General features: G+C 49.1%; 1 protein-coding gene across 1 annotated transcript; it reads left to right on the forward strand.

The window, feature by feature from the left end:
• The first annotated feature begins 3744 nt into the window (after window positions 1–3744).
• Window positions 3745–12546, forward strand: LOC106022474 (zinc finger and SCAN domain-containing protein 5B). The gene is made up of 4 exons (XM_021236292.2): window positions 3745–4176; window positions 4555–4755; window positions 10883–11030; window positions 11403–12546. Exons 1-4 carry the CDS (start codon window positions 3745–3747, stop codon window positions 12068–12070), a joined length of 1449 nt encoding a protein of 482 aa, XP_021091951.1. The 3' UTR covers window positions 12071–12546.
• The last annotated feature ends 6089 nt before the right edge of the window (window positions 12547–18635 follow it).

An 18635-nucleotide genomic window follows, 5' to 3' on the forward strand; every position in this document is an offset into this window, starting at 1 on the left:
TTAAAGGGTGCGCCACCACCGCCTGGCTAAATCTTATTTTTTACAGTGCTGGGAATGTGACCCAAGGCCTCAAAGATGCCAGATAAGCGCCCCACCAACCGAGCTACATCTCCAACCTTGTAACCTTTTTTTTCCTTTTTCTTTTTTTCCCTGTCCTGTCACTAGCTCTGTAGTCCACGAAAGGGGTAAACTAAACTCAAAAGGCTTCACTTCTAATAATTTACACGGGGGAAAAATTGTATAAATGTAACAAAGCCTTAAGTTCCCATTCAACTCTTATTATTCATTCGAGAGGAAATGAAGGGACCAGACCCTTCCTCAGCCCCTGCTGTAGCAGCCATGACAGGCTACAGAAAAGACACATAGGCCTCTGACACAAGGAAACCCCAGATCCTCTGGCCTCCCGGAGTCTAGTGCCAAAACTGAACACAAAGGAGCTCCAGACCCCAGCCTCCTAGATACTTGGTTCCTGGGAACTTTTTGGCCACAAAAGAAACTCCAGGGGGGACCAAAACCTCCCCTGTAGTCTCCAGGATATAGTCCTGAAAACTAATGCTATCTATGAACAACAGGCCATCTGCAAATAACAAGACAATGTCATAGAAACCACAGAATGTTCCCTTTCAGCACTGATCAATGAAAATAATTGGTATACAGGTATTTCATGCCAAAATATGACTTTGAAAAATGCTCCTAATTGTACCCAAATGTGAAACCAAAGAGAAATCAACCCCGTACCTACTGATGTCATCCTGTAACTTTTGTCTTTAAAACCTAGCAGTAAGCCGGGCGTTGGTGGCACACGCCTTTAATCCCAGCACTCGGGAGGCAGAGGCAGGCGGATCTCTGTGAGTTCGAGACCAGCCTGGACTACCAAGTGAGTTCCAGGACAGCCTCCAAAGCCACAGAGAAACCCTGTCTCGAAAAAACAAAAAACAAAAAAACAAAAAACAAAAAAACCTAGCAGTAGACAGGGAACTTCACTCCCTCTGGAGGCTGCTTTGACAGCTAGCCAGACAGGGTCCCTGTCATGGTTGGATGAGCAATTAAAACCTTGTTTTTGCAGTTTGGTGTGTCTGTCTCCGTGGGGATTTTCTGGGGACCTTCACAACTTGGGCACAGCAGTTTAGGCTGGCTTAGAACTCGGAGATCCACCTGTCTCTGCCTCCCGAGTGTGGGGACCAAAGGCATGTACCACCAGAGTCCAGCCCAACCTTATAATTTATTTTTGTCTCTGATAGGGATTGGGTCCTCCTATGTAGCCCAGGTTGTCCCTGAACTCACGGACCTTTCTGCCTCTGCCTCCAGAGTGCTGGGATTGCAGGTATACACTGTAATGCCCAGTCTGCAATTAACTGTGTTGTTATTTTGTCATTTTAATTATTAAAATAATTAAGCCAGGTACTAGGTGCACAGAGACAAACAAATATCTAGGATTTTGAGGCTAGAAAGTTACTAAAATTTTTTTCTTTTTCTTTTGGCCAAGCATAATAACGCACACCTTTAATCCCAGCACTCAGAAGGCAGAGGCAGGCAGATCTCTGAGTTAGGGGCCAGCCTGGTCTACAGAGCAAGTTCCAGGACAGCCAGGGCTACACAGAGAGACGGTGTCTCAAAAAAAAAAAAAACCAAAAACAAGAAAAAGAATACTGTTACCTCTGTGTCCAAGATGTCAGGAGTCATTGAATTTTTTTTTTTTTTTTTTGGTTTTTGGTTTTTCAAGACAGGGTTTCTCTGTTATTTTGGAGGCATCAGCCTGGGATTCAAGAGTTAACCCTTGTCAGGTCAGCTGTTTCTGGGGTTAAACCAGTCCAGTCTTAATCCTTTGGTCATCAGTCCTCCCCCTCTGTTCCTGGCTTTCTTGAGTTCAGCTCAGTGCTTAACCGTGGGAGTCTGCCTCTTCTTCCATCAGCCACTGAATGAAGGTTCTGTTTCCCAGACTCTCTGGCCATGGGATTGTAGGCTGGCACTCCCCAGATCTATGTTTAAAATCCATGTATGAGAGAGTATATGCCATGTTTCTCTTTTAGTGACTGGGTTACCTCACTCAGGATGGTTTATTCTAGTGTCATCCATTTGCCTGCAAACTCAGGATTCCATTGTTTTTTTCTGTAGACCAGACTGGCCTTGAACTCAGAGATCCGCCTGCCTCTATCTCCGGAATGTTGAGATTAAAGGCGTGCGCCACCACTGTCCGGTTGCCATTGATTCTTTTAAGCCAGCGTGTGTAGGAACAAGGAGTTGGAAGATTGGATACGTTCATTTCTTTCTTCCTTTTTTTTTTTTTTTTTTTTTTTTGGCTTTTTGAGACAGGGTTTCTCTGCATTGTTTTGGAGGCTGTCCTGGAACTCACTCTGTAGACCAGGCTGTCCTCGAACTCGCAGAGATCCTCCTGCCTCTGCCTCCTGAGTGCTGGGATTAAAGGTATGCGCCACCACTGCCCAGCTGGATGAGTTCATTTTTTATATATTTGTTTTCTGAAACTGTTTTTTGCTCAATAGCCCAGGCTAGCTTTTAACAATTTTAAGTTCTCCAGTGCTGGGATTATGGGTTGAGCCACCATACCCATATTTTTTGTGCTTTATTTTTGAGACAGGGTTTCTCTGTGTAGCCCTGGCTGTCATGGAACTCACTCTGTAGCCAGACTGGCCTGGAACTCACAGAGATCTACCTGCCTCTGCCTCCCAAGTGCTGGGATTAAAGGCATGTAGGCATGTGCCATCATGCCTGCCTTGTTCGTTGATTTTTTTATTTTTTGAGACAGGGTTTCTCTGTGGCTTTGGAGGCTGTCCCGGCACTAGCTCTTGTAGACCAGGCTGGTCTCGAACTCACAGGGATCCACCTGCCTCTGCCTCCCGAGTGCTGGGATTAAAGGCATGTGCTGCCAATGCCTGGCTTGTTCTTTGCTTTTAAGAGTGAGTCTTATAGCCCTTATGTCTTTTAGACTTGGTGGTTGCTATGTAACCTAGGGTGGTTTCAAAAATGTGGCAAGTGTCAGGCTCCCACGACTTCCGTGTCCGAGAGTACAGATGTTCCATCATACACAGCTAGAGTAGAGTGTTTGATTTAAAAAAAATTATCTTGGGGGTCTGGAGAGATGGCTCAGAGGTTAAGAGCACTGGCTGCTCTTCCAGAGGACACAGCATCCCGGTGGCAGCTCTGGGCTGTCTGTAATTCTAGTTCCAGGGTCCCTAGTACAGATACATGATGCATATAAATAAGAAACTGATCTTGGCATGGCATGGGTGCCAGGACTATCACACTTGGAGGCCAGAAGACAGCTTGGTACTTTCCACCATCTAGGTCCAAGGATTTAGCTCAGGTCATTGGGCTTGTCTGGAGACGCCTTTGCCCCAGTTCCATCAGACGATTCATGTCTGCGTTACTACAGAGTCCCAGTGTATTGGCGGGAGGGTTATAGTGTGAGGGGTGATGAGATTTAGGAGGCAGCAGCGTTAAACTGATCTGGTTGCTTCTTGCATCCCAGGCTTCCGGACCAGCACGGAGCCTATCCCCGTGGATAAAGGAGTAGGTCTATTTAGACAGGAGTCATTTCTTTTTTTTCCAACTCAGTCTTCCTTTATTTGAATCTAACCTCCCCCCTTTTTAAAATCTAAGTTAGAAACAAGTTTGTTTCACATGTCAATCCCAGCTCCCTCTCCCTCCCCAGCCCTCCCCACCCAGTCTCCACTCCGATCCCCAGGTACAGTGAGGCCCTCCATGGTGGATCCCCAGAGTCCCGTCATGTCATCCAGGGCAGGGCCCGACAGGAGTCATTTCAAATTCCAACTCCCGGAGGCTAAAGGAACATTCAACGCAGACACGGCCACAAGCCTGCCGCCAGACAGCCTCAGATCAAAACCGTCTCTCAAGTCCCAGGAAACAGTAAGAGAGAAGCCAGACTACAACCGGGAGGTTTGGCATTTTAAATTTCGCAGTTTTTGTCCCTCGAAGAAGTCTAGTCCCATCCAGTGCCTGAAACAAATCTCTGAGCTATGCCACCAATGGCTGAGACCTGATCTACATAGCAAGGAGGAGATTCTGGACCTGGTGATACTGGAGCAATTTATGATCTCCATGCCGCCAGAACTTCAGGCTTTGGTCAAGGAGAACCAAGTGAAAAGCTGCAAAGAGCTAGAAAGGATGCTGAGGGACCACAGGAAACCACGCCAATGGGTGAGCAGCGGGCTCAGGGAAAAGACAGCCATGGAGGGGGGGCTGCGGTGACCTGAAGGCAGAATCCACCCAGGAGTGTTCTTAGTGCTCTTACGAGGAGAGTGGGTGCTGGGGGATTTTGGACCTGAGTCCTCTCTCTGGAAGAGCAGTCAGTGCTCTTAGTCAACCGAGCCATCTTTCCGGCCCCCACCCAACTCCTTGTCCAGTCTGGTCCCCAGTCTGCCGTGTAGCTGAGTAAGACCCTGTCCGTGTCCAGGAAGCCAGATTTGCAAAGACGCCGGTTTTGGCTGCTAAGTCAGCCCAGGAGCAGTCCTGTGAGAGGCATAGCCAGGCTCTTACTTACGCAGGGTCTCATCCTGTCCCTCCCCCACCCCGTAGTCCATCGTCAACTGGGAAGGACGGCTGTACCTCCGCCGAGATCCCACGGTTAAGGAGGCTGCAGCCGTGGAGGATGAGTGGGACCACGTGGCGTTGTCCCAGGAGCATCTGTCGAGTCAGAGCGAGGAGCCGCCCAACAGAGGCCAGGCTAGCCCAGAGCTGCAGAACCCGTCAGAGACTGAAGAGCCATCCACCAGTCAGGCGAGTGTTTGACACAGTCTCTGGGGCGATTTGGGAGAAGGGACTAGAAGGCTAATGTTGGACAGTCGGCTGTAGATGTCCTACACATCCGCCTGTCTGTAGTAGTAACGGCTTGGCATGGAGAAGGTCTTTCTGATGACAGTCCTGGCATGGGTATCCACGGTATGGCAGAATATGGTGAGGCGTTGTTAACACTGACATTTTTTTTTCCCTCTCTCCACTTGTGTTGGCTGTGGGCTGCATGGGACTGACCTAGGCTAGCTCACTGCATATATGTGGCAGTTATTATGTTGCTTGGTTGGTCTTCCGGTAGGGACTCCTCACAGCGGGAGCAAGGGATGTCTCTCTATTTTACTGTCATTGAGGATCCTACTTCTCATTCTAGTTCACCTTGCCCAGCGTTAATACACGGCGAGGTGCTTAGTCTCACTACAAGAAATGCCATGCCATTCCTTTCCATGTGAAGTCTGCCCTTTTCGGAGCAGAGAGGAGTGGGGGAGGCGAAACTGTGGTGGGGATTGTGTGTGCGTGTGCGTCTTTGGTTGTCCTGGAACTCCCTCTGTAGACCATGCTGGCTGCCTCAAACTCAGCGGAGATCCGCCTACCTCTGCCTCCCGAGGGCTGCGGTTAAAGGTGTGCACCACCAGGCGGCGCAGGCCTTTGATCCTAGCTCCGAGGAGGCAGAATCCGGCAGTACCTCTTTTGAGTTCAAGGCCAGCTTCTCCGGACAACAACGAATGTGTGAGGCCAGCATCAAAACGAAACTGGTAAAAACAAGTGTTACCTTAGCCGCCCAGGAGGCTAAGGTAGCAGGTGTGAGACTACTCTGGGCTACACTGTTGATCAGGGCCAGCCTGGGCAACTGATAGCCTATTTCAAACTGAAAATATGTTAAAGGGCTAGCCCAATGGCCAGAGGTAGAACACAGGGCCAGCAGAGAGAGCGCGCGCGCACACACACACACACACACACACACACACACACACACACACACACACACACACCTGGAGGCCACCAGGGAGGGGCGGGGCTTGTACCTCAGCAATAAAGTGCTTGCTCTCATAGGGCCATATCCAAGGGCAGAAGCAAAGAGGGGAGAAAAGAAAAAGAAGCCAGCAGGATAACTGTCTGACTGGGTGTGAGTGAAAGAAGCCACCGTGAATGGGAGGAAGGCGGTCCTTGTTCCCTCAGAGTCTTTCAGGCCCAGAGTGGGACGAGAAGCCACCAGGAAAGTTTATTTTGTCATCTGCTCTAACCCCCGCCCAGAACCATACCACTTTCCCAATCCCCCGACTTCCTGCCCCTCTTAAAACAAGCAAACAAACAAACAAACCGAAAAACTGCCAGGCAGTTGTGGTGCACACAACTCTCCCCCTATCTCTGCCTCTAAGAATCTTGTTTTATTATTATTTTGAGACAGGGTCTCTCTGCATAGCCCTGGCTGTCCTGTGACTATGTAGACCAAAGGTGTGTGCCAACACCACCACAGCCAGGTTCCTCTTAGAATTTTTTTTGTATTTTTTTAAAATTTAAATTAGAAACAAGGTTGCTACACATGTCAATCCCAGCTCCCTCTCCCTCCCCTCCTCTCCCACTCCCCCACCGGCCCCTCCAGCCCCCCACCCAATCCCCACTCCGATCCCCAGGGAGGGTGAGGCCCTCCATGGGGGATCTCCAGAGTCTGTCATTTCCATCAGGTCAGGGCCTAGGCTCTCCCCCCTGTGTTCAGATTGAGAGATCATGTCTCCCTGTGGGATGGGCACCCAAAGTCCATTTGTTTGCCAGGGATAAATACTGATCTACTGCCCAAGGCCCCATAGATTGCCGAGGTCTGCTCACTGACACCCACATTCAGGGGGTCTGGATCAGTCCCATGCTGGCCTCGGCCATCAGTCTAGGGTCCAAGATCTCCCCCTTGTTCAGGTCAGCTGTGTTCAGGTCAGCTGTTTCTCTGGGTTTCGCCAACCCAGTCTTGACCCCTTTGCTCATCACTCCTCCCTCTCTGTCACTGGGTTCCAGGAGTTCAGTTCCGTGTTTAGCAGTGGGTGTCTTGAATGAAGGTTCTAGGATGGCATATAAGGTAGGCATCAAACTCATTATCAGGAGTGGGCATTTAAGGTAGCCTCTCCACTATTGCTTAATTTGCCAGCTGGTATTATCCTTGTAGATCTCTGGAAATCTCACTAGTGCCAGATCTCTCCTCAAGCCTATAATGACTCCCTCTATTGTGGTATCTCTCATCCTGCTCTCCTCTATTCTTTCCCCAACTCAACCTCCCTGCTCCCCCATGACTTCCTTTCCCCTCTTCTTCTCCCCCTCTCTTCCCCCCTTCCTCCCTCCCCCCATGTTCTCAATCTGTTCAGGAGATCTTGCCTCATTCCCCTTCTCTGGGGTACCACGCATATTTCTCAGGGACCTTCCTGTTTCCCAGACTGTCTGGTGGTGGGGTTAGAGGCTGGCACTATCCTGATCCATGTCTAAAATTCATATATGAGTGAGTGCATACAGTGCTTGTCTTTTTGTGACTGGGTTACCTCACTCAGGATGGTTTCTTCCAGTAACTGTAAATTTCAAGATTCCATTGTTTTTTTCTGCTGAATAGTACTCCATTGTGTAAATGTACCACATTTTCTCTATCCACTCTTCAGTTGAGGGCCATTTGGGTTGCTTCCAGGTTCTGGCTCTTACAAATAATGCTGCTATGAACATAGTGGAACAGATGTCCTTGTTGTATGAATGTGCATCTTTTGGGTATATGCCTAAGAGTGGAGTTGCTGTGTCTTGTGGTGGACTGACAAAAAGGCAGCCCACAGAATGGGAAAAAATATTCACTAACCCCACATCTGACAGAGGGCTGATCTCCAAAATTTACAAAGAACTCAAGAAACAAGTCTCCAAAAAGCACCAAAGGATCCAATTAAAAAGTGGTCTACAGAATTAAATAGAGAATTCTCAATAGAGGAGGCTAAAATGGCTGAGAGGCACTTGAGAAAGTGCTCAACATCCTTAGCCATCCGGGAAATGCAAATCAAAACAACTCTGAGATACCATCTCACTCCTGTCAGAATGGCTAAAATCAAAAACACCAATGACAGTTTATGCTGGAGAGGATGTGGAGAGAGAGGAACACTCCTACTGCTGGTGGGAGTGCCAACTCGTACAGCCACTTTGGAAATCAGTATGGAGATTCCTCAGGAAAATGGGAATCAATCTACCACAAGACCCAGCAATTCCATCCAAAAGATGCCCATTCACACAGTAAGGACGTCTGCTCCACTATGTTCATAGCAGCATTATTTGTAATAGCCAGAACCTGGAAGCAACCTAGATGCCCCTCCACTTTGGAAATCAGTATGGAGACTCCTCAGGAAAATAGGAATCAGTCTGCCTCTTAGAATCTTAATACCCCCCTTTTCCTCCTGAACCCCGAGCCTTGGGTAGGGCTAGGGGAAGCATGTATTTTGTTTTGAGATAGAATTTTACACTGTAACCCAAACTGCCCTAAACTTCATCTTGCTGCTTCAGCCTCCTGAGTTCTAGAATTACAGGCAAGTTAGTCTAAATTTAGAAAAATAGTGTCTCTCTCTCCCCTTGTCTCTGTCTCTGTCTCTGTCTGTCTCTATCTCCTTTGTCTTTGCCTGTCTCTATCTCTAACGGTCTCTGTAAGGACTCAGGCACTACGCTGGCCTGCCCCTGTAGCCTGGCAGAATGCACTCAGGCAGTGCCCTGGTCAGCCCAGGGCTCCATGATTGAGTAGTCTGCACGCAGGTGCAAAGGACCCTTTAAAACGAAAAAGACCCCGGACCACTTATGCTCTTCTTTTCCAGCTCTCTTCCCTTCCGGCTCTCTTTCCCGCTGTTCCCCTGGGGCAGACAGGACGTTTCCTGTCTCCCTCTTCTCTTCCTTCCTCTCTCTGTCCCTGTGTCTCTTCTCTCTTTCCTTCCCCCCTCCCTTTTCTAATAAAACGTCTCACTTAAGCTCTGTCTGTCTGGCGTGTTTGTCCCCAGCTCTGGTCACCCTCGCCTGCCATGGAGTCCGCCATGGATCCCCGTGCAAGGTCTCCCTCAAGCTTTATCCTAACGGTCTGTCTCTCTGTCTGTCTGTCTGTCTGTCTCACATCGTGGACCAGCTCATACACATAACTCCCAAGTTTCTGCGGATGACAGAATGTTTTAAGTGTGAGGCCTGTGTCCAGACCAGTGATCCAGGTAGAACTGTGCTGTATGGGGGAGTATCGAGGGTGAGAAATTTGCAAATGACTCTGCTTGGACCGCGAAGTTGGGATAGAAATGGGGAGTTGTGCCAGCAACCTCTAGGGTCTCACCTGTTCCCATCCTCCCCCACCACAGTCTGTAATTTCCCAAGGAGGTTTTGAAATAGCCAAAGCCAAGGCGGATGACTGGGATGACTCAGATGACTCCGTGGTGGTGGTGTTGTCAGGAGACAGCCCCAGCAGTGGCTGCACCAGCCCAGAGCTTCAGAACCCGTCCGTCAGTCGGGTAAGCGTGTGACGCCGTCTCTGGGGGGAGATGGGAGGCTGGGTAAGGGTTGATGGAGTTCAGACCCGTCAGCCATAGAGACGCAGCACTTGCTCAGACCCTGGAGAAAGCAGACACACCCAGCCCGTCTCTTTCCCAGCCCTGGAGAGCTGGCTCAGCTGTTAGGAGCACTCACTGCTTCTCCAAGGACCAGGGTTTGAGTCCCAGCATCTTCTGCAGGCAGCTGGCAATCACCTTTAACCCCAGCCCCAGGGAAATCTATCATCTTGCTTCCTTGGGCACCAACATGCATCTAAATGGCATGTCCTCACATAGACACATGAACAAATAACTTGAGAGTATAGAAAGTGCTGGGAGAGGAGGGTATAGTGGTTAGGGCACTTGCTGCCCAGCCTTGATGAACTGAGTTTGATTCCCGGGCCCTCTAAAATTTGAAGGAGTGGTTTTCTATTAGGGCGGTTTGTCCCCAGGAGGGGGTGATGACTCAGGGGTGCTTTGGGTTTTCTTTTGTTTGATACAGAGTGCCCTGTGATGCAGGCTGACCTTCAACTAGCCGTGTAGGGGAGATTGGTCTTGAACTTGTGACCTTGCTCTTCCTTTTCCTCCCAAGAGTTGAAATGTCTGGTCTGGCCTACCACACTCTCTGGAAATGTTTTAGAACTGTTAACCTACCAGGATCTGGTGGCTAGATTTTTCCCCCCTTCTAAGAATGAGACAGTCTCTCAACATAACCCTGGCTGTCCTAGAACTTATCAGGCTGGCTTCAAACTCAGAGATCGCCTGCCTCTGCCTCCCGAATGCCGGGACCAAAGCCGTGCAACGCCACCTTTGCTGATCGTTTTAAATGTGTGCAGTCACTGTCTCTTCCACAATAGATGGCAGAGGAGACCCTCCCTCCATCAGAAATAGTCATTTTTCGATTTTCAATTCCTTTTTCAAGTTATCCTATTTTGGGTGGGGAGGGTTTCTCTGTGCAACAGCCCTAGTTGTCGTGGAACTCGCTCTGTAGACCAGGCTGGCCTCGAACTCACAGATCTGCCTGCCTCCGCCTCCGGAGTGCTGGGACTACCGTCACCTGTTTTTTTTTTTTATATAAATATATGTACGGGTATTTTGCTTTCGTGTGTATCTGCGCACGTGTGTATCTGCGCACCCTGTGTGTGCCTGCTGAGAAGTCACCCGACTCCCTACCCTCAGAACTGGAGCTGCTACGGCTGCGAGCCTCTTTGTGGGTTCTGAGAATCAAACCCAGGTCCTCTGCAAGGAGCAACCAGCGCTCCTAACCTCTGAACATCCCTCCTACCCTCAGTAGCCCAAACCGTACTAGGCGTTTTGCATACAGAGTCAAGGGTAGGGATAAACGTGCATAGAGAATTAAAATGGCAATCAATACGAGGTTTGGAGGAATGGTTTCTCTATGATACTGACAGACTTCACCTAAGAAGAGAATATTCCTTTATGTGTGAGGTGTTGGGCTGGGCCGTAGAAGTAAGCATGGGCACCCCCGCAACTCCAGGAAACATGTCATGACCCTGGTCAAGTAGAGGCCGAGTTCTATGCTCCACCTCTCCCCTGAGCGAGGACATAATAATAATAATAACAACTGTTCGTCATTGTCCCCTGTCAAGAGAGAGGAAGCCTTGTTGGAGAAGGTTCCTGAGAGCAACGATCCGGACTGGCAGAGACCTGAGCAGAGCCCGGAGAGTGACTCGGTGCGGGCCTGGGAGAAGGCCTCTGTGTTTGTACCTCAGGACCCTCAGCCCGCACAGGGTCCTGGTGAGTCCAGGGTGGGGACTCATTGGGAACTAACTCCCATCCCTGTGGGAGGAAGTGGCCCACCCACTCCCCACCCCCTCCATCGCTAGCTTTCCAGGCGTGGGGCGTGGGTAGAATGTTCCCAGCCAACACCAGAGCTTAGTTCCAACGGGTCTGGTATGATCGAGGCGGTCTCTGATGCGTGCTATGTGTCTGGGTGGGGAAAGGCACTTGCCCCAACGCCTGATTGCCTGTGTGTTCAATCCCCAGGGCCCTCATGGTGACAGGAGAGAACCAGCCCTAAAGTTGTCCTCTGCTCGCCGCATTCCTAGGGGGGGCACCTCCCTCTGTCATCAAGTCTTAAATGTTGTGTGTGGAATCCCTCCTTATCAGATGTGATGATGCCCCAGGAAGACGCAAAATTGGATGCGGTCCCAGCGTTCACCCATATTCTAGAAAAAAGAGGTGCAGCTGCGAGTATAGACCTTCAGAGTCCCTGCAGCCCCAGTGGAGACGATGCCCCTGCTAGCCCAGGAGGGGGCTCCCGTGTGGACGATGCTGGAGACAGGCAGCTCGCCGTGGTGGCCGCCCGGCAGCCTGTAGAGCGGGTGGATCGTCGCCCAGGCCAGCCTCGGTTTGAGTGCGGCGACTGCAAGAGGACATTCCTCTACAGGTCTCAGTTTATCATCCACCAGAGGTCGCACACGGGAGAGAGACCCTTTGAGTGTCACTTGTGCAACAAGGGGTTCCTGCAGTCCTCGGACCTCCGAGTCCACCAGCGCACCCACACGGGCGAAAAGCCGTACGTGTGCGGCGTCTGCAGCAAGGTGTTCGCCCACGAGTCCACCCTGCTGGGCCACACCCGCGTCCACACCAAGGAGAAGCCGTACCGCTGCGAGCACTGCGGCAAACGCTTCAGCCACAAGGGCAACCTCAACGTCCACCTCCGCATCCACAGCGGCTCCAGGCCCTACAGCTGCGAGGAGTGCGATGCCGCCTTCCGGCAGCAGGCCACACTGAGGCGACACGTGAAGACCCATGCAAGAGGGGAGCCCGTGTGACTCCGTCCGGACCGAAGTTGTTTTTTATGTTTAATTTTTTTTCCCCTTAGAGAGACTGTTGCTAGGTTACCCGGTTCCATGACAACACCCTGGGAGCACTTAAAATGATGTCTCATCCCTTTGAAGGTCTGAGGACACTCTGTTTCACTATGCCCGACTGGTGTTTGTTTGTTTGTTTGTTTGTGACACAGGAATCACCATGTGTCTCTGGCTGCCCTGGAACTCACTGTGTAGACCCGGGCTGGCTTGAAATTCAAGTGACCCACTTCCTTAGGTAGCCCAGATAGGCTATGAATTTGTGGACCCCCCCTGCCCCCACACCTCTCTGCCCACAGTGTTGAGATGCCCCTCCTCGGGAGACTTTTGTTACACGTTGTTTTTGGTGACAGTCTCAGGCTGTCAGTATGGAATAACAAAATGGGAGTGACGTTTTGTCCCCTCCTAATGCTGTAAAATGTGAGTTTCCAATAAATAACTTGCTGTGTATATCTCCCCGTTACCATTATCTTTCTTTTAATATGTCAATGAAAACTGAGTTTCAGAACTGGTTCTCCCTGTGTAACTGTGGCTGGCCTGAGCTCACTCCGTAGACCAGACTGGTCTTGAGGTCATAGAGACCCTCCTGCCTCTGCCTCTAGAGCGCCGAGGTTAACCCGGCAAGGGTTTATTTCCGTGTGTGTGTGTGTGTGTGTGTGTGTGTGTGTGTGTGTGTGTGTGTGTGTGTCGTGAGTCTGAAGGCCGCAGCGTGAGTGTGGAGGTCACGGCAGCTTGAAGGGGTTGGTTTCCTCCTGGCACAATTGTGGCCCGGTGGGATTGAATACGGAGGGTAATGGCTGAAAAAGTAGCTTCACCGGATCGCATCCATGGCCTATAAAGTTAGAGACATGGTGTTTTAGCCCAGAATGGCCTTGAATTCCTTTTTCAAAAGCTGTCTTTATTCCACGTGTATTGGCATCTTACATGCATGTATGTCTCTGAGGGTGTCGGATCCCCCCTGGAACTGGAGTTAACAGGCAGTTGTGAGCTGCCATGTAGGTGCTGGGAATTGAACTCGGGACCTCTGGGAGAGTAGCCAGTGCTCCTAACCACTGAGTCATCTCCCCAGCCCCGACCTTGAGTTCCTAATCCCACCTCCATCCCCCAAATTGGGGGGAGGGGGTTTGCAGGTGCACATGCAGGCAGCCCCACGTCTGGTTTTATCTGGTGCTGGGGATTGAACTCGGGCTTCTGCACACTAGGTAAGAACCCTTGACCACTGAGGTGTGTCTTCGGTCCTAGATGCCGTGACCGGGACACATTTGGTTCCGAATGCAGAGTGTAGTCACGCATGAGTACCTGCTCATCCACCTCAATTATTTTGTAAATCTTTTTTCCTTTCTATTTTATTTTTCACTACAAGGTTACTCTGTGTAGCCCTGGCTGTCCTGGAATTCTTCCTGTAGACCAGGTTGGCCTCGAACTCAGATTTACCTACCTCTGCCTCCCGAGTGCTGGGATCAAAGGTGTGCACCACCACCAACAGGCCTTTTCTTTTTCTTTTTTTTTCTACTTGAGACAGCGTTTTGATATGTAGCATTGACTGACCTAGAACTACGTTGCTCAGGATGGTCATGGGCTGCTAGCCTCCTGCCTCTGTCTTCAGAGTTCTGGAGTCACAGGCTTGAGCAATCATTCCCAACACGTGGAGCTCAAAAAAAAAAATTGAGTCAGAATCTCACCTTGTTTCCCAGGCTAACCTTGAAATCCCCACCATCTTCCTGCCTCAGCACCTGGAATTCTGGGATTACAGATGTGAGCAAAGACATAAATTTAAAGTTTAATCTTTTTCTTTTTTTTTAAGCGATCATGTGTAGTTATGGAAATTTCCAGCAGGCGGCAGCAAAGGCCCTTTTCTGACCTGTGGGACAGGCGGGTTCTGCTTTGAGAGTGCAATGACCTTTCAATGATTAAAACAAGGGAATGCTTTTCTTTCCGATGTTTTCAGATTTGTTTATTATTTATCGCTTTATTATTTTATTACATTGTGCACTGTGAGTGTGCCTGGAGTTGCAGTCATAGATAGTTCTGAGCCACCACGTGGGTCTCCTGGAAGAGTAGTCGGTGCTCTTAACTGCTGAGCCAACTCTCCAGTCTAAGGGAATGCTTTCTACCTGATAAACAGTAAGAGAGACACTGTTTGTAAACCAGGAAGAGTTCTGTGCTCCCAGTGCTAACTCCAACTTACCTGCCCCCCCCCCCATTTTTCTTTTAAAGATTTATTTAAACAAAACAACAAAAAGCTAATGTTGCCGGGGCCAATGGCTGAGCACACCTTTAATCCCAGCACTCTGGAAACAGAGGCAGGGGGATCTCTGAGTTGGAGGCTAGCCTGGTCTACAGAGCGAGTTCTAGGACAGTCAGGGCTACACAGAGAAACTTTGTTTTGGAAAAAGAAAAAAAAAAAAGGCGAGCCGGGCGTTGGTGGCGCACGCCTTTAATCCCAGCACTCGGGAGGCAGAGGCAGGCGGATCTTTGTGAGTTCGAGGCCAGCCTGGTCTACAAAGTGAGTTCCAGGACAGCCTCCAAAGCTACAGAGAAACCCTGTCTCAAAAAACCAAAAAAAAAAAAAAAAGGCAGAACTTACTTTAAATTAAATGTGTGTGTATAGTTCTGCATAGTTCAGAAGAGGATGAAAAAAAAATTCCCTGAAACTGGAGTCGGGAGGTTGTGGGCTGCCCAGTGCGGGTGCTGGGAACGGAGCTCAGGTTCTCTGGAAGGTCACTAAAGGCTGGAACAGCCCTTCAGCTCCTAATGTTTTAGCTACATTTGTTCATTTCACGTCTGGAGGTCAGGAGTATGTGGCTGAGGCCCATGTGATGGTCAGAGGACAATTTGTGGAGGTCCATTCTCTCTCTACCTTGTGACGCCCAGCATAGAATTCAGATAATCCGGGCTTGACCGCGCCTTCTCCCGCTGAATGGTCTCCCATGTTTTGTACATCTTGTCGAGAGTTATTTTGTTAGCACAACCCTGAAGTATTTGAGGTATGTGTATTAGTATGTGACAGTCTCTCGATCGGATGGTAGTTTGCTTTTGTCTTGTCGGGGTTTATTTATGTTTGTTTGTTTGTTTATTTATTTGTATATTTGTTGGTATTATTGGAGGTGGATCCTAGGGTCTCCTCCAGCACCCTAGGTGCTCTGCCATTGGGTCATGTCTCCAGCCTCTCACTGGATTCTGGGCAAGAATTCTTCTGCAGAGTCTTTCTTTTTCGGGGGGGTGGGGAGGGGGTTCAGACAGGGTCCTGGAACTCATTCAAGACCAGGCTGGTCTTAAACTTGGGATCTTCATGCCCCAGGCTCCTCAGTAGCTGGGAATACAGACCTGTGGCATCAGGCATAGCTTGTTTGTTTTTCGAGATAGGGTTCTGATGGGGAAGTCCTGTGTATATGTCAATAAAGCACTGTTGGCCAATAGGGAAGCAAGAAAGGTGGGACTAAGAGTCCAGGAGGACTCTGGGAAGGAGAAACACAGGGAGTCAAGATGTAAACCGCCATAGGGGTAAGAAGCCCGGAAACTTTTCTCCGGTAAGAGAAATACTTAGATTAACAATTATGGGATAAATATTAAGTCAGAGCTAGCCAGTAAGAAACAAGCAAGGCCAACAGCTTCATAATTAATACAGTGTCTTGTGTGTTATTTGGGGACTACAACGCGGCAGAGCCCAGGCGACTGGTGGGAATAAACCAAAGCTGCTGGCAAGGAAAAGGCTTCTCTGTACAGGGTTCCTCTGTGTAGCTCTGTAGACCAGGCTGGCCTCCAGCTCACAGAGATCCACCTGCCTCTGCCTCCCAGGTGCTGGGATTAGAGGCTTATGGCTTTTTTTTTAATATTAGAATTTTTTGAGACATGTTCTCATGTAGCCCAGGCTGGCATGGCTGAGGCTTGATTTTAACTCTTGATCATGCTGCCCCCTCTTCCCGAGTGCTGGCTTTATAGGCGTTGTAGGGTCCGGGGGAATGCTGAAGGAAGACCCCAGACTCAAATGGGATGCACGAGCAAAGAGCGTTTATTACACCACATGCAAGAGAGGTCGTTCACATGTACAAAGTGCGACGAACCCCGAGAGGAACCTGTAGGCTCCTTTGAAGTATAGTTCAGGGGAGTTTTTTAAGATTAATTAGGTGATGTCAGATTTAATTGGTTAAGCATCAGTCACATTCATATATTTCTAATTGTTTGAGGTTTAGTTTTATCGTTTTTTTTTTTTTTTGGACACGTCTTCATAAGCTTGGATGTGACCCAGAAGGGGGCTGCTGGATTTGTCCTTGAGATACTGTGAGGCTGATTTAGGCTCTCTGTCCCTTTTTCTCCCTCGAACCCCTGAATGTTAATAGTGGATAATTGACTCTTTTGTTGGGAGAGACACCTGTGTGTCCGTCTCAGAGAACTGAAACCTAAGTTCAGTTGTAAAGTGGGAGAGTTTAACCCCTTAGCATGTATGACCATGCCTGGCTTATGCATTCTAAGAAATATTTATTTTAGTATGTATATATGTATGTAGGGAGAAACTGGATTTGTGCGTGAGAGTTTAGTGGCCCAGAGAGGTCCAAAAGGATGGATGTTGGATCTTCTGGAGCTGGAATTGCAAGCATCATTGTGGGTGCTGTGAACCCAGCCCAAGTCCTCTGCTATGCTCTTAACTACTGAGTCATCTCTCCAACCCCTGTCTTTTATTTTATGTGTATTGGGGGGTTACATGTAGTGCCCTTGGGGGCTCTAAGAGGGTGTCCCAGATGTCCTGCAACTGGAGTTACAGTTGTCAGCTGTCATGTGGGTGTTGAGAGTCAAACCCAGGTCCTCTGTGAGGGGAGCCAGTGCTTTTAACCACTGAGCTATCTCTCCAGTCCTTGTCTTAATTGATACACTTAAATTGTTGTCTTGTTTTTAGAGACAGGGTTTCTCTGTAGCTTTGAAGCCTGTCCTGGAACTCACTCTGTAGACCAGACTGGCCTCAAACTCACAGAGACTTTTCTTTCTTTTTCTTTTTTAGAAGATTTATTTGTTTATTATGTATACAGTGTTCTCCCTGCATGTATGCCTGCAGGCCAGCAGAGGGCACCAGATCTCATTACAGATGGTTGTGAGCCACCATGTGGTTGCTGGGAATTGAACTCAGGACCTCTGGAAGAGCAGCCAGTGTGCTCTTAACCACTGAGCCACCTCTCCAGCCCCACAGGAGAGACCTTGAAAGCCTCTTCTCCTGCTGTGGGACAGCAGCTTTCCAGAGCCTCTTTCCCCATCCAACCATGACTTAGTGCCCGCTAAAGAATAATATCTTCATTTACTAATCAGAGGGGTTTATTTGTAACATTGATAACTGACCCCCACCACCACCACACACACACACACCAAAATCTAGCTAGCTACCTAGCCAGATGCATGGTGCATCCAGAAAGGTCTACACCGCAGTGTCGGGATGAGAGAAAGTCACATAGAACAATCTTTAGGGAGAGTTGTGCCTTCTCATCAGCCTCAGATCCTGTCATTAGAAACAGGAGAGCTAGTTTTATTTATTATTATTTTTTAATTTTACATCCATCCATTCATGTGTGTCTATACTGGAGTTGGTTTCTCTTACCATCCTGGGAATGAAACTCAGGTTCTGTCACGCTTGGGTCTAAGTGCCTTTACCCACTGAGTTACCAGATCCACGCCTTGCATTTTAATTACAAAGTTTCTTTTTTTTTTTTTTTTTTTTTGGTTTTTACGAGACAGGGTTTCTCTGTATTGTTTTGGAGGCTATCGGTCCAGCCCAGCCTCGAACTCACAGAGATCCGCCTGCCTCTGCCTCCCGAGTGCTGGGATTAAAGGCGTGCGCCACCACCGCCCGGCCACAAAGTTTCTTGATGAATATTTATCGCGCAGGGGAAAAAAAAACTACTTGCAAACTAGTGTCTCCAAGAATTGCTAGTTATTACGCCTCAGGGCCTGCTGAGAGTATGGGGAGGGACGGGGGGCGGGAATAAAACTTGTCCTTTGCCGAGGAAGCCACGGAGGATTCAGAAACAACAGTAGCCGCTCCCGTCATCAGGCAAACAGACGAATGCAAAGGACAAAACAGCCAGCTAATTAGTCCCCAGCACCACAGGGCAACACCTCTCTAGCTATTTCGGAGTTTAACTCTCCTGAATCGGTTCAAATCGACCTATTCCCAAATCCTTCTGCCGAACTCAAAGGCTCCGTTTTTCTCTTTGGTGTCTGTTTATCGTGTGCCAGGACAAGGTGGGTGAAGTAAATTGTAAATTAGTCACAGTGATCCCGTGGGGAGAGAGTTGTCCAGAGTCCCCGTGGGAGCTGCTAACCACTTTTAATGAGGTCCCGGACGGCGCAGCTCAGTTCCTGCCAGCCAGAGTTTTTAATTAGCTTCAAAAAGTTAACTCTGAGAACCGGGAAAACATCGTTTGTCAATTGCTGGCCCCGAGGGCGGCCCGACTGTACTCAGTCCTCACTAATTTAAAAAGTGATTGCTGTACTCAGTCCTCACTAATTTAAAAAGTGATTGCTGCCTGTTTCTGATGGGAAA

The sequence above is a fragment of the Mesocricetus auratus genome, unplaced genomic scaffold (assembly GCF_017639785.1).
Source record: "Mesocricetus auratus isolate SY011 unplaced genomic scaffold, BCM_Maur_2.0 Super-Scaffold_100037, whole genome shotgun sequence".
Classification (NCBI taxonomy): domain Eukaryota; kingdom Metazoa; phylum Chordata; class Mammalia; order Rodentia; family Cricetidae; genus Mesocricetus; species Mesocricetus auratus.

Excerpts from the sequence above, each read along its gene's own strand:
- LOC106022474 (XM_021236292.2), top strand. The coding sequence starts at position 3,745 with ATGTCATCCAGGGCAGGGCCCGACAGGAGTCATTTCAAATTCCAACTC. Across the intron at positions 4,756-10,882 it reads AAGAGCCATCCACCAGTCAG|AGAGAGGAAGCCTTGTTGGA; the intron begins GCGAGTGTTTGA and ends TCCCCTGTCAAG. Across the intron at positions 11,031-11,402 it reads TCAGCCCGCACAGGGTCCTG|ATGTGATGATGCCCCAGGAA; the intron begins GTGAGTCCAGGG and ends CCTCCTTATCAG.